Genomic DNA, 22584 nt, shown 5'->3' with positions numbered 1-22584 from the left:
CAGGCCATCAGTTTAACTAAGGGCAGGTCCCAAGAATAGATCCTACCTTAGCCACTGGGCTGAGATGGAGAAGGAAAGCTGGGAAAGAAGCTCAAATTATTTCCCATATCTGTGCCTGTACTTCCAAAAGACTTAGAATCTGTTCTCTCTCTAGATCATGAAGTATGCAGAGCAGAGGATTCCAACATTGAATGAATACTGTGTGGTGTGTGATGAGCAGCATGTCTTCCAGAATGGTTCCATGCTCAAGGTATAGGTGCCTGCTCTGTGACCCTCTTCCTTAGCTAAGTCCCCTTCACTCCTCATCTTTCCTTTATTTGTTTCTTCCTGGGCCTACGGTGAAAGTAGAATTCTGTCCACTTTCTCTGAGACTCTATAAATAATTCTTTTTCTCAGTAAACAAATCTCAGCAGTCCTGCTTAGAGAGATTAGGATATCGGAATATTTTTGAGGCTATAGTTCACCTAACATTTAAAAATGGGTATCAGATATTGGTGAAGATGATTGGATATGATGCCATCTTCAAGGACTCTAAGTCCAGGTTGGTAGACAGTCACTTAACTATAAATCACAATATATGTTAAGTGTGTAGAAGAGATATGAGCAGTGTTGTGGAATCTCAGAAGAGAGGGCATCTGGCTCCCTAGGAAGATCAGAGAAGGCTTCATAGAGGAGAGAGTATTAACTCTCAAACTTTTCAGTAAGGCATTGTAATTAAGTCCTTATTGATAGTTTTCTCTGAACATAGAGGGCCCCAAATTCCTACCTTGTTCTAGAGTTGTCTAAGGTCAGGGCTGTTCCTCTCTCCCTATACCTTTTTATTGCACACCCCATACCACCACCGTCTGTTTCATATGTCCATTCAGCCAGCTGTCTGTACTCGTGAACTGTGCGTCTTCTCCTTCTACACCCTGGGCGTCATGTCTGGAGCTGCAGAAGAGGTGGCTACTGGAGCAGAGGTACGGGAGAGGGAAAGGCAGCTGGGGAGTTGGGATCAAGAGAGGCAGAGGAACCCAGCAATTTCACTCCTTGCAATTTAACCTCCAAAATTGCTTTCATATGTAAGGATATTTATTATGGTATTATTCATAAAATAAAAATGGGTGCAACCCCATCTGTAGAGGGTCTTGTTAAAGAAATTACAATATGTCCTTACAGTGGAAATACTACACAACTATTATCTGTGGATAGAAAATTGTAACATATAATTATATGAAAAAAACAAATACAATAGTATGTGAAATAAAATTGCGTATGTAAGAAAATAACTATTTCCATAGGAAAAATATCTGGAAATGTAGACATTAAACTTACCAGTAGTTACCTGTAACGAATGAGATTTGTTTGGGGGCAAGGGTATGATTTTTATCTTTTCTTTAATCATTTTGGTATTACTTGAATATTTATGAGTTTGTATTTTCCAATTAAAAATCCATGAACACATTTGCTTTTTTAAAGAACAGGGAGAAACACTGGGTCCTGTGTGACTCGCAGTTCTGGGAAATCGTTTAGCTTCTCCCCCTTTTTCTCCCTTCCCCAAAGGTGGTGGATCTGCTGGTGGCCATGTGTAGGGCAGCGCTGGAGTCCCCTAGAAAGAGCATCATCTTTGAGCCTTATCCCTCTGTGGTGGACCCCACTGATCCCAAGACTCTGGCCTTTAACCCTAAGGTATAAATTACTTGGGAAGAAAGGGCTAATGAACCAAAATGGTAAAAGGTAGGGGGAGACTATGGGCTGTCATTCCAGTGTATGTGAAATTTATACAGATGGGCTGGTCTTATTCCAACTAGGAATAAGGGACAAAAGGAAGGAACATTTGTTTCTTGGGAACTCTTGAACCCAGGGATTTAGCTGTTTCAATGAGTAAATAGCTAAGTTTATCACAGGAGGGGGAGAAGAATTAATATTAATTACATTATGATAGGGAATAATATAGGCTTTGGAGCCAGACAGACCTGGGTTCCATTTGAGTTTCTGCTACTCCATAGTTGAATGGTGTTAGACAAGTCACTGAACCTCAGTTTCCTTATTTCCTTTTTTTTTTTTTTTTTTTTTTTTTGAGACAGAGTCTTGCTTTGTTGCCCGGGCTAGAGTGAGTGCCGGGGCATCAGCCTAGCTCACAGCAACCTCAAACTCCTGGGCTTAAGCGATCCTACTGCCTCAGCCTCCCAAGTAGCTGGGACTACAGGCATGCGCCACCATGCCTGGCTAATTTTTTTCTATATATATATATTTTAGTTGGCCAGATAATTTCTTTTTATTTTTAGTAGAGACAGGGTCTTGCTCTTGCTCAGGCTGGTTTCGAACCCCTGACCTTGAGCGATCACCCGCCTCGGCCTCCAGAGTGCTAGGATTACAGGTGTGAGCCACCATGGCCGGCAGTTTCCTTATTTCCTTATCTGTAAAAAAGGGATAGTATTTGTTTTGGAGATTGTTATAAAAATGAGAGATAATGTATGTAAAGTACTGTTTTAGAGTTTTTCAGATTAGTAGAACCAACAGGGGATATATATATAGAGAGAGAGAAAGAGAGGTTTATTATAAGAAATTGCCTCACATGATTATAGAGGATGAAAAGTCCCACCGTCTATAGTCGGCAAGTTGCAGACCCAGGAAGGCCAGTGGTGTGGTTTCAGTCCTGGTCTGAAGGCCTGAAACCCAGGAGAGCCAATGGTGTAAGTTCTAGTCTGAAAACTGGCCGGCTCAAGACCCAAGAGCAGCCAGGTTTTTAGTTCTAATCTGAAGGCAGGAAAAGACTCACAATCCAAATCAAATGGTCAGGCAGGAGGAGTACCATCTTACTCGAGGGGTGGGGTTCAGCCCTTTAGTTGTATTCAGGTCATCATTTGATTGGATGGGGCCTTTCCACATTAGAGGACAATCTGTTTTTCTCAGTCTACTGATTCAAATGTTAATCTCAACCAAAAATACCGTATAGACTAGACACACCCAGAAATAATGGTTGACCAAAGTCTGGGCACCTCATGGTCCAGTGAAGTTGGCACATAAAATTAACCATCACAATTACTCAGCACAGTACCTCATATTACCGTCATTACTATATTATCAGGTACTATACTGAGTTCTTTATAAATGTTATTTAATCCTCAGAACATTTCTATGAGGGTGGTAGAAATTATCTTCATTTGCAAAGAAGAATTCTAAGGTTCTAAGAGGTCAAGTAACTTACTCTATTACTCCCAGTTGGTAAAAGAGGATTAGCCTATTATACCAGAACCGTCTGACATTAAATCTGTGTTCTTTTGATGACACACTGCCCTGTTTCCGTGGGCCTGGACTTCTTCTGTACGTCTCTGGGCCTCCTTCTCATCACATCCTTACTGTCCTCTATCCTTCATCTGGTTCTTCTCTTCCCATTGATTCTCCACAGAAGAAGAATTATGAGCGGCTTCAGAAAGCTCTGGATAGTGTGATGTCCATTCGGGAGATGACCCAGGTATTCTGCCTTCTGTCTGTCCCTTCCCTGCTGCCTGCCCAGCTCAAATGCCTTATTCTGCTTGTAATTTGTGGGAGTAGGATGAGGATTTAGAGAAGCTACTCAAATTCCTCACTGTATTTTTTTTTAGTCTTCCTTCTTTAACCTTTCCAATTCTTATTCTCTGTCTTGTTAGCTCTGTTACTTCTCTTTATTCTCTTCAGTCTTAGTGTTGCTCTCAACCTTTACCTTTGCTGCTAATTCTTTCACAAGTTGTTCATAGTTAATGTTTTCCCGTAGTTCTTAGGGAATTAGAGAAGTGGGATTGGGAGGGAGAGGAGGGGGTCTTGGAGGTAAGGAACTAGACCCCCAGGGGCCTACATCTTCTATCCTTCTAGGGGTGGGGCAGCCACATGGAGCAGTGACCATCCTTTGACTCAAGGCTGTCCCTCACCAGACTTCCCCACCCCTCGTCTGCAATCTCTGCATGAATAGACATTCATTTGTACTCACATTTACAGGTGGGCCTCTTCTCAGCAAATCCTATATATCACAGTTCAGATTAACACAAAAGACATACCTATGAGGGATGATTTACTTGTCAGAAGGACTCTTTGCTTTCTGTAAAGATTTATCACAGGATTCCTTAGCCTAATCTTTCTGGGACATTGATTTTATTTATTTTTTGATTTAGAATCAACTTTTTAGGGCTGTAGGAATTGCATAAAATGAGGGAGACCCACCTGCATGTTGTTTTGTAAGCATCTTCAGTCATTTTCATATTTATTTATGAGTCTTCCCAACCTGACTGGGGCTCCTTGAGGGTGGGAACCCCCTCTTCTCCTTTCCTCTCCGTGGCCTTTGGTGCCTACCTTGCCCTGGGCTCTGATAGTCAGGCTGTGAAAGGTGGGAGGGCACCCGCCTCTCCTGGGAGATAACCGTGTGGCCATTGTCTTACAGGGCTCATATTTGGAAATCAAGAAGCAGATGGACAAGTTGGATCCCCTGGCCCATCCTCTCCTGCAGTGGTATGGATAGCATGGCTTATCCTTTCTAGGGTGTGAGGAGGGACAGAGGCGTTGGACATGGAGCCTATGCCTTCTCTTAGAGACGGTGTCAGCATCCTTTCCAAGGTTATAGATTGTATGACTGCTTCTTGGAGTTCTATTGTTACTCCTTACCTTGATAAGAACTCAGATCCTATAAAGGCTCACAAATTCTGACATGATTTCTCAAGTTCTTAGTGTTCCATGTTTCCCAATAGGTTTTTTTTGTTTTCTTAATTAATTTATTTTTTAAATTGCCAAATGAAGGCTGGGCGTGGTGGCTCACGCCTGTAATCCTAGCTCTCTGGGAGCCTGAGGTGCAAGGATTTGCTTGAGCTCAGGAGCTCGAGACCAGTCTGAGCAAGAATGAGACCCCGAACTCGTAATAAAAATAAATAAATAAATTGCCAAATGAAAATTTTATCTATTTATTGTGTTTATTGTGTATAATGTGATATTTCAAAATATGTGTACATTGTGGAGTGGCTCTGTAGAGCTAATTAACGTGCATTATCTCACATGTATTTTTTGTGGTGAGAACCCTTGGAAATCTATTCTCTCCATGATTTTCGAAAATATGATACATTGTTATTAAATATAGTCACCACCAATAGGTTTTTGAGTGTCCCTTGCATGTAGGAATTAACACTGTTCATTTCAGTAAGTTTTCTGTGCATCCAGAGAGGTCTGTCTCACCCTACCCCTGTCTCAGGGCCTTCCCAGATGATGTAGAATGTCCAGAGCCTTGAGGCACTGTTGTTATTCCCTGCTCTTAGCACGGATTCTGACTATTCCCTACTGTCTCCCTCCCTGACCTTGACTTCTTTTCTGTTTTCCTGACATAGCTTTCCCCTTCTAGCCTGCCCCCGTATTCCTAGCCAGCCTTTGACATCAGTACTTTCTCAGTGCAACAGCTCCCTCCCTCTCAGCCTGAGGAATAACTAGGCGTAGACCATCCAGGGTGGCCCCACAGGTACATGGATGAGGCACAGAAAAACCAAACTGTGTCCGCTGTAGGAGATAGTGCTCTCTTGCCGAGCCCTCAAGGTTTTATGCCTTTGTTTTCTCCTATCCTCCGAGTTCAGCCTATACACAGTCTGATCTGTTCTGACTCCTCAGGACAATCATTCTAGTTACTTCTATTTCGTTCTCCAGCCTAGACAGTAACTTTCTCTACATTCCTCCCAATCCCCGAGAGCCTTTAGGCTTCCTGTGAGCTCAGGCAGGATGGTTCCTGAGCCCCAGTTCTGAGTCTGAGTCTAAATCCCAGGTATAAATCGTCACCATCGTAATTTAGACCTCTTTTGTTTTTTTTGTTTTTTTGTAGGTGACTTCTTGTGCTCTTCCTTTTGTTGTATCATTTTCTCCCTAGATGTAGCAGCTCACCTCCCACCCCTTTCTTTCATCCATTGTTTAATTCTCCAGTAGCTAGCTGATCTCTGATCGGTAGCTTCCCTTTTACATTTTGTATCAAAAGGAATATCCAGATAGTGAGCTGGACATTTTCCCGGCCCAGGAATCCTTGCTTGTTCTCGCAAGGGCTGAGGAAGGCTGCTTATTTCAGGACAGCTCAACCACATAGGTAAAGTGTATGTATATGTAACATTCTGTCCTTTCCTTTTTTTTCTGTTTCTTTCCAGGATCATCTCTAGCAACAGGTCACACATTGTCAAACTACCTCTCAGCAGGGTAAGTGACCATTTTGCCTCTAAACTCTTAAATTTCTGGTGAGGGGGTCTAAGTCAGTTAACCATATTGGTCTAGATCTGCCTGGTTAGCTCTGTCCATCAACATAGGGTTTGGGCCTTAGCATGTTTCCCTTGTGTGGGGTCAGTGCAACCCTTCCCTCCCTGATCTCGATTTCTGCTCTGTTTTCCTGATCCCACCCCCACCCTGGGCAGCAGCTGAAGTTCATGCACACCTCACACCAGTTCCTCCTGCTGAGCAGCCCTCCTGCCAAGGAGGCTCGGTTCCGGACCGCCAAGAAGCTCTACGGCAGCACCTTTGCCTTCCAGTGAGGAGGCTGGGGGCTGGGCAGTGGGGGGGAGGGGGCGGGAAGAGTGCTCTTGAGGTATATGAGTTTGTGTTACCTGTGTGCATCCACTAGTCAGCAAATACTTATTAAATGCTATTGTGGTAGGTGCTGTGGCAGATAAAAAGATAAGTATGATGTGGTCTTTATTCCCAAACTGCTTATGATGTAGTTGAAGAAAAATAATATTTACATATAAAAAGATACGGTTGAAGGAACAGATGGGAGGGGATAGATGTGAAAGCTGCTTAGAAAGAAAATCTACAATTTATGCCTAATTGTAAGATGGGAGAGAGAAAAAGAGAGGTATTAAAGGTAACTTAGAGGGAGTGGTTGTACCTTTTTCTTAAAATAGAACGTGAAGTCAGAATTAGAAGCCATATATGGGAGCAGTGATAAGTTTGTTGAGTTTGAAATATCAGAAGAATAGGCAAAAGAAAATACGGAACCAGCATTTGAGAATTTAGGATGGGATTAGCTGAAGCACAGAAGAGAGGATGAAAACTGGAAATAAAGATGTAGGGTTTAGCCACACGCACACGTATCTTGCGTGCCTGTGACTGTACCCATGTGCATGTCCATTACTAGGTGTATCTCTGTCCATCTTCATGTCCTGTGTGGGTGAGGATGGGTGGGATTGGCAGTCTTGGAAGTGCTCCTGGGAACCTCATACCATGAGGAGACATGTATTCTGCCCTGCCTTACAGTGGGTCCCACATTGAGAACTGGCATTCGATCCTGCGCAATGGGCTGGTCAATGCATCCTACACCAAACTGCAGGTGAGGCTGTGCCCCTTTCCTTTCTCTCCATCCCCTCTCTGCCCCACACAGTTTTGGGATAGACTGCTCTAGACTACTCAGCGTCCTCAAGCCTAGCTTGTCTTGAGGGCTTCCTTAGAGAGGAACGTGGAACTATATGTATAGAGTGAATGTGGCTGTTGTATATTTGATCTCAGGCTGTTTTTGGTGGTTTTGGGAATGGGAATGTACCTGTAGGCAGGAATATGGAATTGCTGATTGCAGCCACTGTGATGAATTAACCTATTAGAGCGTTTCATTCATGTGGCTCTTCATTCAAAGAGTTGATATGGGAGACTTGTTTCTTTGCCCTGAGAGACTCCAGGGAATGGGTATTGTCCCTCCTGGCTACCTGTTCCATAGTACCTCTTTTTTGGAATCTGCATATGTAAGGCCTGGGGACAGGAGTGTGGATGCTGAAGGACCGATTCAGTGGCTCTGCCACTCCCCACTCTCCAAGGCGTCAATATCTGGTATTTCATAGGCAGGCAGGCTAACCTGCATCTGCCTCTCAACCAGTCAGCTTTTCAAGAGTAGGTGCTTAGAGTTATTTGAATGAGTGAGAAGGTACATGGAGGGACAGAGGGCTGGATAAGCCTTGTGGCTGCCTAATATATAGCCATCGGAGAGCCTAGGCTCATATTGCTCATCCTGGTGTTTCCCTGCAAGCTGCATGGAGCAGCCTATGGCAAAGGCATCTACCTGAGCCCCATCTCCAGTATTTCCTTTGGATACTCAGGTAAGAAATATTCCCTGGCCACCTTGACTGTATTTACATTGCATCCATTTGTGAACACATGATCTGTGCTGTCTCCCCCATCATAGATACTTGGTCCATGTCAGCTCTCTCCCAAGTCACGGATAAATAGCCTGTCTCTCTACATTTTCTTATTAGAAATTTAGATTCTTTACAAGGGGAGGACAATTATTGTTAAAATAATTTTATTTATTGTTTTATTTATTGTAGGGGCTTGCCTCTGGGAAAGGGTTGAGGAATAACTGGGAGATAACAAGGCTTTTTGTAGACCACATTTTTGTGTTGGCTATTATATATGTATGCACATGAGCATGTGAGTTTATGTGTGAATACTCCTGAAGGTTTGGGTACTTTCCATTGGCTTATATTTCTGGAGATGTTGTTCTATCTGTCAACCATATTTTAAAATTTAAACTGTCTATAATCATACAGTATTATATTAATCACACTGAATAGAAGAGAAAGCATTTTATTCTAAAGACATGAATGAGGTTCAGATTTTAATCGGGAGATGATCCCAACTTGGAAAAGGAATCCAACTTAGACCTCTCTCTGTCTTTCTGGTTCATGTCTTCTTAGTTCCTTTTCAGTCTGCTTTTGTTCTTGTTCGATGTAGTCTCCGTATGTAAGGTATAGCCACCACATAGTTGTGTGTTCACCATACGAAGGGGATTGTGCTAGATTCTTTATAGGTTATCTAGTATTCTGCAGTAATTGTAACTGTTACAAGAAAAATTTAGTGCAAGAATCAAAGAACTAAAAAAGTCTCTAACAACAGATTAAACCAAAGTAGAAGAAATGAGATAATATAGGTAAGAACCAAAATCAATGAAATAAAAAGAGTACAATATATAGGACCAAAAAAGCCAAAAAAAGATTCTTTTAAAGAAAAAACAAAACAGATAACCCTGGTTAGATTGATTAAGAAGGAAAGGGGCACAATTAAATAATATAATGAATGGAAAAGGCAGTATAACTGTAGATACAGTAAAAATTCTTTTTTAAGAGATGGAGTCTCACTATGCTGTCCATGCTGTTCTTGAACTCTTGGGCTCAAGGGATCCTCCCCCCTCAGCCTCCTGAGTAGCTGGGACTACAGGTGTGCACCACTGGGCCCAGCCTAGCAGAATTTTAATGGCTGATAAGATAATTCTGAGGCCGGGCGCGGTGGCTCACGCCTGTAATCCTAGCTCTGGGAGGCCGAGGCGGGTGGATCGCTCGAGGTCAGGAGTTCGAGACCAGCCTGAGCAAGAGAGAGACCCCGTCTCTACTAAAAATAGAAAGAAATTATCTGGCCAACTAAAAATATATATACAAAAAAATTAGCCGGGCATGGTGGCTCATGCCTGTAGTCCCAGCTACTCGGGAGGCTGAGGCAGTAGGATCGCTTAAGCCCAGGAGTCTGAGGTTGCTGTGAGCTAGGCTGATGCCACGGCACTCACTCTAGCCCGGGCAACAAAGTGAGACTCTGTCTCAAAAAAAAAAAAAAAGATAATTCTGTAAACCTTATGCCCGTAATTTGAAAACTTTGATAAAATAGATAAGTTCCTAGAAAAATATAACTTCACAAAACTGACTCAAGAGGAAATAACCCAAATAGCTATACAACTATAAAAGAAATTGAAATAGCTTAAAATTTTCCACAAAAACACAACATACTCCACCAAGCCCATACAAGTGAATCTTAAACCAAACTTTCAAGGAACAAATTATTATAATCTTGTTACAAAATCTTCTAGAGAATAGAAAAAGATGGAATTATGTATCATAAAAGATTGGTGAATTTGACTTTATTAAAGTTAAAAGCTTCTGTTCATCAGAAGACTCCTTAAAGTGCAATGATAAGCTATAAACTGGGAGAAGACATTTACAGCACATATAACCACAAAAAGATTAGTAATAAAAATGTATTTTAGTCTGGGCATGGTAGCTCGCACCTGCAATCCCAGTGCTTTGGGAGGCACTTTTAATATATTTTAAAAAATGTATTTTAAAAATTCTTACAAATCAATAAGAATAGACAACCTAAAAGAAAAGAAAAATAAGTAAATGACATGAACAGGTATTTCACTGAAGAAGTGTCCAGAAAATGTGAAAAGCTGCTCAACCTTTATTTATAGAGAAGTAAAATCAGGACCAAAATGACTCACAATTTAGTATCTATGTGGATTGGCAAAAATTAAGAAATCTGACAACACTTGTGATAGTACCAAAAGTTGTAGATCAGCAGGATCTCCTTTATTGCCTGCAGGGATATAAATTTGTACATCTATTTTGTAAAACAATTTGATTTCACTTCATCAATCTGAGCAGTTTTATTCCTGGGACCCAGCATTTCAGTTTCTGCACGAGTGTACCAAAAGATGTGTACAGGAAGGTCCGAAGCAATCTTAGAATCAGCAGATCTTAGAATCATCTCTAATGCTTATCATGAGGATAATGGATAAATATTTTTATATATTCTAACAATGGATTATTATTTAGCAATGAAAATGAACAAACATCGTTGATACGCAATAACATGGAAAAATCTTAGTAATATGTTCAATTGCTGGACACCATGGCTCATGCCTGTAATCCTAGCAGCTCAGGAAGTTGAGGCAGGAGGATCGCTTAAGCCTGGGCGTTCAAGGCTGCAGTGAGCTATGATTGCATACTCCAGGCTGGGTGACAGAGTAAGACCCTGTCTCTAACTAAAAATAAAAGGCAAGTCCGAGAAGACCATATAGTATATTTATGGTTCCTTTTTTATATTATTCAAAAGCAAACAAAATTAATAGGCACATGTGTGTAAAACTAAAGAAAGAAAAGCAAGGGAATAAGAACTCAAATTTCAGGATAGTGATTACCTCCCAAGAGGAGGCAGGCAATGTTTTAGTTCTTGGATTGGGTCTCTGGGTATTCATTGTCCTATTAAAAAGTGATAATGTGTCATGAAACAGGTTATGATTAATTCACATAGGGTAAGTGCCCAGTAAACATTTATTGAATGTGTGAGTGAGTCTTACTCTGTGCACCTGGAGTCCAGGGTAGGGGTGGGGTTGGGATAGCCTTTTTGGTTTCTTTGTCTCGATTCCTCAGTTTTTATCTTTGGCCCAGCCTTAGCATCCCTCTGATTAAGCTGTTGTTATTATCTGAGTAGTGAGAGGTTATCCTGCTTCTTGGTGCCCACAAGATTCTTCCTTATTTTCTCCCTATTCCCTCTCTTTCCTGCTCTCTTCTCTCACTGGCCTTTGTTTACCACTAAGTGCCTGAATACCTTTAGTTACCAGATAGAGCCAGGAATCTCTATTGCCTACTTGTCTTTCTTCATCACTTTACTGATTACATAAAACCATAATAGACACCATTCTTCTCTCTGTCTCAAAGGGTGATTGATAAAAATACAAAATACCATAGGCCTTTACCATTGGAGGTATAGATCATCTACCAGGGATGGGGAACCTGCAACCTTCTAATTTCAAGATTGTTCTTTTTCAGGCCAGCAGCGGTGGCTCATGCCTGTAATCCTAGCACTAGGAGAGGCCAAGGTGGGAGGATCACTTGAACTCAGGAGTTCGAGACCAGCCTAACAAGAACAAGACCCTGTCTCTACTAAAAATAGAAAAATTAGCTGGGCGCTGGGGCGTGTGCCTGTAGTTCTAGCTACGTGGGAGGCTGAGGCAGGAGGATCACTTGAGCCCAGGAGTTTGAGGTTGCAGTGAGCTATGATGACATTACTGCCCTCTACCTGGGGTGACAGAGTGAGACTCTGTATTACCAATCTTTTTTAAGCCCCATCACCAGTCTTTTTTAAGCCCCAAAGGAGGCAAGAAAAGCTTCATCTTTCTCTGCTGTACCCCTTTTAATACAAAGATTTGTTCTGTAAAATTTGGATTCAGTCTAAAAACTGCACTCAATGATCCAGAAGGCCACGTGTGGCCCCGAGGCTGCAGGGTCCCCACCCCTGCTGAGAATTCCATATTAATTTACAGATAAGAAAGCTGATATACATACAGAAAAGTTAAATGACTTTCTCATGGTCACAGAGCTGTGAGTAGCAGAGCTAGGACTGGAGTCCAAGTCTCCTAACTTCTAGGCTAGGGTAGCCATTGCTTGAATGACTGGGTCTTGGGTGGTCTCATAGATAGGTGAGAGTCTCTGTAATGTGGTAGGGGGGCATATGTGGCAGGTGTTCCACTTACTGTAGTTACTCCAGCATTTGACCAACTGTCTTGTATGTTTTCTTCTCCCCTGTTCTGGTTTTCTATTTTTTCTACCTCAGCATACCTTTAGCTTAGTGGCACTGGATGCCTTCTAAGGGCGTGGGTTGGTGTAAATAGAGTTCATTTAACCAGTGGAGTCTCCAGTGACTTGGCTGTAGTGTGCAGGTTGAAATAAAGGACAGTGAGAAAGGAGATGGTAAACTCCATGTTTGGGTTAGTTCTGTTTAGGGACTTCTGATAAGTGCATACTCGGGACACACAGCATCCAGGGATTATTCTAGCCACCATGGTCTCAGGGTCTGGTCTCAAGAAAGTGACAGAAGATCATTGGGTCAGTATGGAAAGGACAGTGTGCAATAGGATTGGGGTGGGACAAGATTTGGGTTATATCATAAGGGCCATCTCTAAGACCTGCCATAGAAATCAGATTATTCTCATCCCCTTGTCTGCCTCCCCTGAAGTAGAACCTGAGTGGGAATTTCACTTAGAACCTTGTCACTGATACGCCCGTGTTGAGAAGGCCATGATGTTTGGATGGAGAGCTGAAACTAGTTAAGGCTAATGGAGAAGGTAGAAATAGAAGGGTTTTGAGTATCTATCCTATAAGAGGAAGAAATTGGCAAGTAGGCCTTGAGGCTCTCATTGTCCTGATTTTTGTTCAGGCTCTGAATCTGTTGTGAGACTTCAGTGTAACTGCATGATGAGTTGACAGCCTGAATACTAAAGAATGTCATTTCAATAGCCACCACCCCCATCTCTATACACATGGCTATCACAAAACCAAGAATTGAGGCAGAGTGGAGTTAATGATAGAAAGTTCCAGACTAGAACAGTGAGAGTGCTTTCGGCCTGTAATAATAGTATTATTTGCATCTTCATGCATCTCCTCAGTCTCATTCTCTCTCTCTCTTTGTGTCTCTCTGTCTCACACTCACACTTTTGTCCCTAACTCTCATAAGACTGGGCCTGTGAAAAAGTTGAGTACAGAGACTGAATTCCTATCCTCAAGCCAAAAAGAGTTGGGTTGGGAGTAGAGGCACACAAGCACCGTGTTATATCTAAATAAGAAAAATCCAGGTTGAGTCTGTAAATCTAAGAACAGGGCTATTCAGTAGGGGGTAAGGATAGCAGAGGATTTATGGATTTAGATAATGTGGAAACTAGAGGGAAGCAGCACTCCTTTCTCAAGTCTGGGAAGGCTTGCCGAAGGAAGTAAAGTTCTTCAAGGTGGTTGCCATTGTGATTACCTGTGGAAAATTATTCATCGCTTAACTGTGCTGTGCTGTCTCCTTTTCTCTTGAATGACTGGTCAGGTTTTTTATGTAACTTGGAGACTAGACAAGATCTGACTTGCTCTGCTTGCTTCCTCTCCACTCATTTCACTCAGCCTGGCATGTGATGCTGAAGTGTTGATATCTCACTCTCTCCTGGGCCCCTCATTTCCTATCTTGCTCCCCTATCTTAGAACTCTTCAGTGGTTCCCTTGTGTTCTGAGGATAAACTGTGGTTGCCTTAACATGGCCTGCAAGGCCTGCTTGATCTGATCCTAGCTTACCTCTTCCACATCTTTTCTCTCTCTGCCATTGACTATTCTCTGTACCAACTAAAGCATAGTGCTTTATCTTTCCCTCAGGCCTTTATATCCTATTACTTCTGCCTAGGATACTTCCCTCCCCCACCCCCTTTCACTTAATTAACTCTTCCTAATCCTCTAGTTCTCAGCCTAGCCGTCACCAGGATGCCTCCTCCAAACCCCTGGGGTAGGCTAGTTCCCCTCCTCTGGCTCACACAGTGCTCTCTTCTCTCCCCATCACAACCCTTACCATGCTGTGTTATAATTACACATTTCTTGCCTGTAATTTCCACCAGACTAAATTCTGTGGGGACAAATACCTTGTTTGTTTTATTCTCTACTGTATTGCCATGTGTCTAGCTCAGTGCTGGCACGTAGTAGGCACTTCAATAAATATTTGATTAAGGAATGGATGAATGAACTGGGTTTGTTGTTCTGTGACAGGAATGGGAAAAGGACAGCACAGGATGCCCTCCAAGGATGAGCTGGTCCAGAGATATAACAGGATGAATACCATCCCCCAGGTATCAGTTGGCCCTGCTCTAAGAGGCAGGACCCTTCCCTGGGGCTGTTTTCGCTTGAAGAGATGGGTAGGGAAACAATGGGCAGGGACGATGATTTGAAGATCATTTAAAGGAATCAGGTATATTCTAAGTTGCACACACTTCCAGAGTCATATGTGGCCTCAGTCATAAGTATGAAAGCAGAGGCTGAGTTAGATAAAAATGCAAAGATGGAAGCTGTGGCCCCATCCAGACTGATTATGGGAAAGCAAAAGTTTGGTGGGTGGCTGGGCACCCAGGATATCCCTGATCCCCACCCCCAATCAGCAGCAGCTAACCAGCCTCTCTAGGGAAAATCGTAACTGTCTGCTTTCCTTTGCCTCCTTCTCTTCCAGACCCGATCCATTCAGTCAAGGTTCCTGCAGAGTCGGAATCTAAACTGTATAGCACTTTGTGAAGGTAGGTAGCTTACCCATGCCCTGTATTTTTGGATCCCCCTTTATTTTTGATGCAACTTTGGCATATGATCTGGCCTAGGGTGATGTTGAAACAGCATGGTTTCCCTTTCCTGCCTGGACTCTGTGCCTTAAACATTATATCTCTATGACTTCTGGCCTCCTTCTTCCCAGTGATTACATCCAAGGACCTCCAGAAGCATGGGAACATCTGGGTGTGCCCTGTATCTGACCATGTCTGCACACGGTTCTTCTTTGTGTGAGTCCAGGAGGGACCCTATTGATTACTTGAGGAGTGAGGGTGGGGGAGTGAGAGTGGGGGTGTGATGGTGTGTGACTACTGGGAAAGTCTGTTTCTGTTATCTGAGATTTATGTCTGGCTACCTGAGTGGAGCTGGCACTGGGACTTTCCTCTTGGAGGATAGGAGTGGGTATAGATCATCAAAGTCTGTCTAGGGGAAACTAGATAAGCTGAATCCCTTCCTCTCTGAAGAGTAGCGAGAAAGGGCTTTAAATTCTGGGATGGGATGGCCACACCTTGAAATACAGTTCTACTGGTTCACATTCTGATATTGTTCTCCCTTTTATGCTCACACTTGCCCTATCTTTGGCAGATATGAGGATGGTCAGGTGGGCGATGCCAACATAAATACTCAGGACCCCAAGATACAGAAGGAAATCATGCGTGTGATCGGAACTCAGGTTTACACAAACTGAGGGGGCCCCAGCCCTCGTACCACCCTTGTTCCCCCAGGATCCATCTGCCCTCATAAAAGGGCTCAGGTGCAGTGAGGCTGCCCTGAGGAATTAAAGGGCCATTACCAAGGGGGCAAGAAAAAGAAGAGGTGGCCTTCATGGTGGAACTTGACCCAGGAACCACTCTACATTTGGATGGCCCAGACTGACTCCAACCCCTGATTTTCCCAGTTGACTTCACCCTGTTTGTAAATAAAACAATAAAATGGAAGGTGCTGTGGACTGGATATGATCACTGTGGTCTGACTAGCCTGGCCCAGCACCTACTCCAAGCCCCCAAGTGGGGGTGGGGGTGGGGAGAGTGGAATATCCTGAGGGTTGGGACTATTTATGTTGCATGGAATCAAAGCTGAGTCCGTTTAGTGTAGTATACTACAGCTGTGTCAGCTTTTTAATCAATGGATTAAAAGGAAACTTACCAGTTATGCAGATGAAACAAACTGAGAATATAGAATACCACTAGTGACTGTTAGTCAAGATTTAAAAGGCTGTGGAGGCCAAAGCAGCTCAGGGATAGGCTCCTGCTTTCTGCACAAAACCTGCCCAGTCTCCTTTGCTCTGTTTCTCAAGGGCTGGGCCCCTACCCTCTTCCTTCTCCTAGTTATTTGGGATAAGTGAGGTTGGGGGACAGCTGGCAGGAGCAGGAAGTTGCATTGGTCTTTAACTTGAAATCTGTAAAGACATTCTAAGGGAATGTAGCTTCCCTTAATGAAACAAAACCCATATTCTCTAAGGTTAGCAGGGTGGTGAAGGAAGGCAGCTACATCAGTGAATTCCATCTCCCTGTTGGTATTACCACGACAAGCCTTCTGCTGGCCCTTCAGGCTGTGCAACATGTACCCCAAACCCTTTCTTCTAAGCATAGCTGAGATAGTTGGACATGTCCAAATATTTTATGAAATAATAATAAAGAAAAACAGGAATATAAGCACAGAGAATACAAAATACATTAGACAAGCCTGGCTTTTCAAGGATAGGTTTTCCTACTCTAGCATAGCTTCTTGATTTACAGAGCCTGCCCTAGACTACCTATTGTCTTTCATTACCTTCACCATACTTCAGAGGTACCTTCTTGCCTGGTTACCTTATGCTGTTTTGTAGTTCTTGACCTGCTTTAATGTGCAAATACTATTCTTAAGGTCTATCCCCCTAGGTGCTGTTTCTTAGACTTCTTCACCCCTTCTTGATTCTGACTCTACAAATCTCCCAAGACTCTCTTTCCCCATTCTGGTTTGAGGTCTAGGAGAAATACCTCTTCACCAAGTAAATGACCCTATCCCTGAGCCCACTCTAACCAAAAGTCCTGCCTCCTGGGAGGACCCTGGCAGCCCATCTCTGTAGTATCAGAGATAGCTAACATTTTTAATTCTTACTAGATAAGTGCTGGGCATTATGCTAAGCACTTTAATAATTTGCTAACAATTTACTTACTAGGTACTTGGTATTATAAACTTTCTACATGTATTGACTCACAATTCTCACAATAAGCCTATGAAGCCATTGAAGTAGGTGCTATTATTCCTGTTTTGTAGATGAGAAAACAGGCACAGAGGATAAGTAATTTAGCCGTATTCCACAGCTAGTGACAGGCAACCTGACTCCAGAATCGCTGTTCTGGTTCTAGCCTTTCTAACTTTACAAATATTTTTTCACTTAAACCCGACAAGAAAGCTGGAAGAAATAGGTTTTCTTTAGAGATCTTAAATAATGTGTATAGGTCTCACAGCTGATTTGTGGCAATGCTGTTTTTAACCAGATCTGCCCAGTGTGAGCTCTTCACCTTACCTCTTAAACCAGAACCTGAGCTTTTACTCACTGTTAGTTCCCTAGACGTTCTCAAACTGTTCCCACTGGTGTTCCAGCAACTGAACCTAGGTATGTCACTACTGAAATGGTATAACAACACTTTTGTTCAATTTCAGAAATTGTTAATAGATTTTTCTCAGTTGTAAGCATTTCTTATAATTTCTCTGTATCACTGGCATCTGATATAGAAAGTACTAGCAAATGATGGAATGAGAAGGAATGAACAAATAGTGTGTATTACCAGAAAGACTCAAACAGCTGAGCTAGCCTCACGAGTGTCACTCTTTTTAATAGCATTATGCATAATAATGGTCTTTTTTATAACAATAAAATTGTAATGAAATTAAATACACCATTTCATAGTGTTCCACAGAAAAGCAATAGGACTTTTTGGATCTGAAGTTTGAAAGCTGCAGATAATCATATCTTATAAAATTCAAATATATATGAGGTAAAACAAAGCTCGTTAAAACCCCACAAACACTAGAATGCCTTCATTCTAGTGAATGAAGGGAAACTTGCTGGGTGGGGCCCTGAGTTTCTGGAGAGAAACCCTCCCACACCCTGGAGGGGAAATTGAGGGAGGGCTGCCCCTTTCCCCCACCTGGGACTTGCTGCCTGGGAGGTGGGAGAGCTGGGGCCTGTGAAAGCCAGGTGTAAGTAACAAGGCATCATCCTTCCCCGGGGCCAAGACTTAGAAATACTGCACATACAGGTTGGCAGTGGCCTCCTACCTTTCACATAGTCCTAGACTCAAGCCACCTCGCTTCATTTAGACCTGGCCATGTTTGGTTATGGCTAGGATCAGGAAAAGAACTATTTTATTAATTAGTCCTAGGTAGAGAGTAGATGGCTATGATTTCTGGATTGAGAAATTAAAAACGCCTGGAGTTTAACCTTTCCCTTCCTCCCTCTTCTGGTAAATTTCCATCCAGGCAGGGTGTGGCCATGACTCAGTTTGTGGTGAGGATGTGTCCCTCCAATAGGGAGGAGTCTGCTTCAGTCTGCCATTCCTTCTGGCTGTTGGGGAGAAGGAAAGGAGTCTGGTGCTGAGTCATTTACTGAGGCTTCTCACAGGATGGATTCTGAGGCAGAGGTTTGAGGGATGTCTCAGCTTCTGGAACCAATTTGGGGGTGACAGGAAGCTTCATGGGTCACACAATTCCCCTAGAGTAGTCCTCCCCCAGCAGGGGTGGCAATAAGGTAGGCTGCAGTTCATTTGAAAGGGCATTGGCCCCTTTGGAACACAGGACTTTCCTCAAATGCTTCAGACCTCCCCTCCTCCTGCAATGGGCCAGAGGGGCCACCCTTTTAAATTAAAGTATTGCCTACGAAAATTATTTTACCTAGGAGAGGACCCAAAGTCTCCTTAGTCCTAGCTGTCCTTCCTGGGATAAGTGAGTCAGGTTAGCCGGCAGCCAGTGAACAAGGACAGACACATAGGTGAACTCTGGTGCCAAGGAAAAGCAGGCTGATTGAATTGCAGCAGGAGGGAGGGGAGCACTTGATCCATTGTTCATTGGTTCCTTCTTCATCTTCCAAATCTTGATCAAGGCCCCATTTCATCCCTACATCCTGTGTGTTGGGATGCTCCAGTCTCTGCCCTCCTTACAGGGTTGCGGAGCCTGCGGCCTCAAGGCCACATGTGTCCAGATCCCCAATTGTGATCCCTCAACCAAATCCAAACTTCACAGAACAAATCCATTTATTAAATTTGGATTCATCAAGGCCACATGTTCCCCACCCGAAGTAGGGAAAAAGGAAAGCACAGGGCCTTCAAGGGGGTGGCTTGGTGGATAAGATTAGAGCACCCTAAGGAGGCTTTGTCCAGTAAACCTTAGCATTTTAGGGCTAGAGAAAGATTGCTGGATGTCACATTGGCTGACAGGGTTACCTTGGCTTAGGCAGTACTTCCATTAGCGTGACCAAGGACTCCTTAAGCTTCTCCCCTCCTGCTGCTAAGTGCTGATGAGGCATTTTTGCAGGTGCCAGGGGAAATTTAGATACACAGTTGCATTCAGAAAACATTCAGTATTTGTTTATTGTTCCTTTCCTGCAAATGGCCTTCCCCTACCCATCTCTATCCTGATCAATTTTCCATGCCTAGCTCAAGATGTCTCCTCCACGAACCCTTGCCTTTCCCACCCAGATAGCCTGTGTCTGTTTATCCCTAACTCCAAAAAGCCAACTTTCTCTTCCTTCCAGCGTTTGTCTGTGGAAACTCTGGTATGCCTGGTAGGCCGGCAGAGATGGTAAGAGTTTGAAGGAAGGCAAAAAAAAAATAAAAAGTCCACCTGATCTGGCTCTAGAAAGAGCAGATAAAGTCCAAAGTGATAAGCACTGTATTTCAGCTTTAAATCTGACATTCAAGGTCTGTAGGCTGCCCCGGAAATCTGTTGTCCTCAGAGAGACAGAACACTACTGTTTCAGGCAGAGGACAAGAGGTCTTGTCATTGATGATAAAACCTGTACTCTCACCCTCCTCACCAGGGCTGAAATTTGTCTTTAGCCTCTAGGATTGGAGCCAGTATGGTTTGCTGACACACCTGGCCCCCTAAGGACTCCAAGTGACTTTAGAGAGTTAAACTATAAAGCTACAGATTCTGTGGTCAAGAATCCAAACAAGGCAGCAGTCTACGCCTTTACTCACCCCACTCCAGTGAACCTAGCAGTTTCCCTCCCATCCTGAGCAGGTCATTGAGCACAGTGGAAGCGCTGGCTCTAGGGGAAGGGGGTCTGTGTCCTCCTTCAGAAACCCCAATTTCCTATAGCCCTGGGTTTACTTGTTACTGGGTCAAAGGGCCAAAGGAGTGATGGTCTAGAAAAGGGCAAGCTTGAATTCAGGAAGATGTTCTGGCACTGGTCACAAGGCATTTGTGGAAAAACCAACTCTGTGTTTCTCTGTTCTCACACTACCACAACAGCAATCAACCAGGAGACTTCTGTGACCAAATGTGTGGGTTTTTTTTCCCCACCCGCCAAGCAAACAATCAGTTCTGCTGTGGATACCAGCTGGGTATCCTCCAATTCAAATCTGACACCTGGAGATAGTGTCAGATCCAACACTGACAAGCCTGCCAGTGTGTGAGGGCTCAGTCCCACAAGACCACCCCTCCCCAACAATCTGGGCCTTCTGAACTTCCGACCAACTGGCTTCAAGTTGGGGTTCCCACTCTGGCTTAATTTGCTAGAGTGGCTCAGAGAACTCAGGGAAACACTTACTTGTGTTTACCGGTTTATTATACAGGATGTCCAAAGAATACAGATGAAGAGATGCATAGGGCAAGCTACCGGGGAGGGGTGTGGAGCTTCCATGTCCTCCCTGGGTGCACCACCCCCAGAACCTCCACATGTGCAGTTATCCGGAAGCTCTCCGAACCCTGTCCTCTTGGGCCTTTCATGGAGACTTCTCTGGGTAGGCATGACTGACAACTGTATGGAAATGTGCTCGGACAGAAAGGGTGTGATCTGATACTAATAGACTGAGCAGGGAAACCCAGCAAGACTGTTCAGATTCTTCCTGGCGCCTCTGTGCAGTGGTCTTTCCTCCAAGGTACGGGGCAGGACCCCTTCTGAAATGGGGGTCTTCTGACCCACAGTCAGGCAAGGTGGGTCAGAAAATTTCTTTATGGCCAGCTCCAAGACAGAAAGGCAGGGAAGGTTCCTGCCTTGGGGAGAAAGAGGAACATGTGAAAGGAGGGAGGAGAAGGTCAGAGAGAGAGAGATTCTGTTTTCTGAAGCCTGCTTCTGAGGCCTGAACTGCCCCAGCATTATAACAAAGGACCATAACAAGGGGTATGCCGAGTTGTGGGCCAGGAACTGTGGATGAAAACATATATATATCTCCTCACACAAAGACAGCCCTCCAGGACTTGTCAATTCCCAAAGAAAGAGGATGCCTGTTTGGCAATGTTGGACTCATTCACTTGCATGATCTGATCAGACCCACCATTTGAAGCAGGAATTGTCCTCAATTTACTTTTAAGGAATGGAACTCACACATTAATATACAGAACATGGTCATAGACCTAGTTAATGGAACTGAAACAAAGATATGATGAAACCCAAGCTTGCTCTTTATATACTGTGCTGCTTCTCAGCAAAACAGGGGCCATTACCTTAAATTGAATGACAAATTTTCACTGTGCATCTAATGTAAGCAAGGATATGCTGGATTAGTCTCTGCCAGCGTCTCATGGACAGCATTTTATAACTGTCAGGTGAACAAAATCTACAACTGAAGGGCAATAGCTTGCCTGAGCAGTTCTCCAGTTTAATACACGTGTATTTCAATCTCAGGAACATTTAGGTTTAGAACTTTAAAATACAACATAGTCCAGCACTGGCCAGATCCCTGCCACCCCCCAGTTTTGTCCACCACTGTTCTTTGTCCTCAGCTCAGGAGCGAGAGAGCCATTTATGCCATCCCTCTCTGGATAGGGGGGAATCTGACGCTCCCTGAGCAGGTGTGTAGGTTTTTTCCTCTCAACAACTTCATGTTCTGGCCGGGCGCGGTGGCTCACGCCTGTAATCCTAGCTCTGGGAGGCCGAGGCGGGTGGATCGCTCGAGGTCAGGAGTTCGAGACCAGCCTGAGCAAGAGTGAGACCCCGTCTCTACCAAAAATAGAAAGAAATTATCTGGCCAACTAAAAATATATATACAAAAAAAATTAGCCGGGCATGGTGGCTCATGCCTGTAGTCCCAGCTACTCGGGAGGCTGAGGCAGTAGGATCGCTTAAGCCCAGGAGTCTGAGGTTGCTGTGAGCTAGGCTGATGCCACGGCACTCACTCTAGCCCGGGCAACAAAGTGAGACTCTGTCTCAAAAAAAAAAAAAAAAAAACAACTTCATGTTCTTTCACAACCTTAATAGGCAAGCATTTACTTCCCACCTACAAGAAAGGGGACCAGAAATGGCTTACAGAAGAAATTAAAAGGTTTTATCTCACTTTGAACAAATTAACTTTTAGGCTGTCACTTTCTCCTTCCCGCTTATCTGAGCTAACAGGAAGCGAATGAAGGCCTGTGATTCAGCTGCAGGCAGGATGTCTGCATGAGCAGGTCACATCCATTTGGTCTCATTTGCCAGGAAAAGAAAAAAAGAACCTAAGAGAATAGTTTTCACATTTTGAATGGTGCAACATTGTATTCGCTCTCAAAACTTCGCTGAATGACGGCAGGAGTTAACAGCTGCTTCGTTGATAACTGCTATCATTAC

General features: G+C 43.6%; 1 protein-coding gene across 6 annotated transcripts in view; it reads left to right on the top strand.

Moving 5' to 3' along the window:
* The window catches only part of PARP6 (poly(ADP-ribose) polymerase family member 6), a 29190-nt gene extending 13402 nt beyond the window's left edge, over nt 1-15788 (top strand). For 3 of the 6 annotated variants that reach the window (XM_045531133.1, XM_045531143.1, XM_045531152.1), the window contains exons 12-20: nt 155-250; nt 867-959; nt 1543-1668; nt 3392-3457; nt 4397-4464; nt 6123-6171; nt 6384-6496; nt 7222-7294; nt 7982-8218. In XM_045531133.1, the coding sequence (XP_045387089.1) occupies nt 155-250; nt 867-959; nt 1543-1668; nt 3392-3457; nt 4397-4464; nt 6123-6171; nt 6384-6496; nt 7222-7294; nt 7982-8113 (816 nt within the window). In that variant the 3' untranslated portion in view covers nt 8114-8218. Of the gene's footprint in view, nt 1-154; nt 251-866; nt 960-1542; nt 1669-3391; nt 3458-4396; nt 4465-6122; nt 6172-6383; nt 6497-7221; nt 7295-7981; nt 8219-14291; nt 14372-14745; nt 14810-14979; nt 15065-15419 lie in introns of those variants that run through there. The other 3 variants (XM_045531171.1, XR_006730031.1, XR_006730032.1) reach the window with 3 other exon arrangements.
* The last annotated feature ends 6796 nt before the right edge of the window (nt 15789-22584 follow it).

This window comes from Lemur catta, chromosome 1, assembly GCF_020740605.2.
Source record: "Lemur catta isolate mLemCat1 chromosome 1, mLemCat1.pri, whole genome shotgun sequence".
In the NCBI taxonomy this organism is placed as follows: domain Eukaryota; kingdom Metazoa; phylum Chordata; class Mammalia; order Primates; family Lemuridae; genus Lemur; species Lemur catta.
Note: the sequence above shows the minus strand (reverse complement) of the source record. Positions and strands in the feature narration are given on the sequence as shown.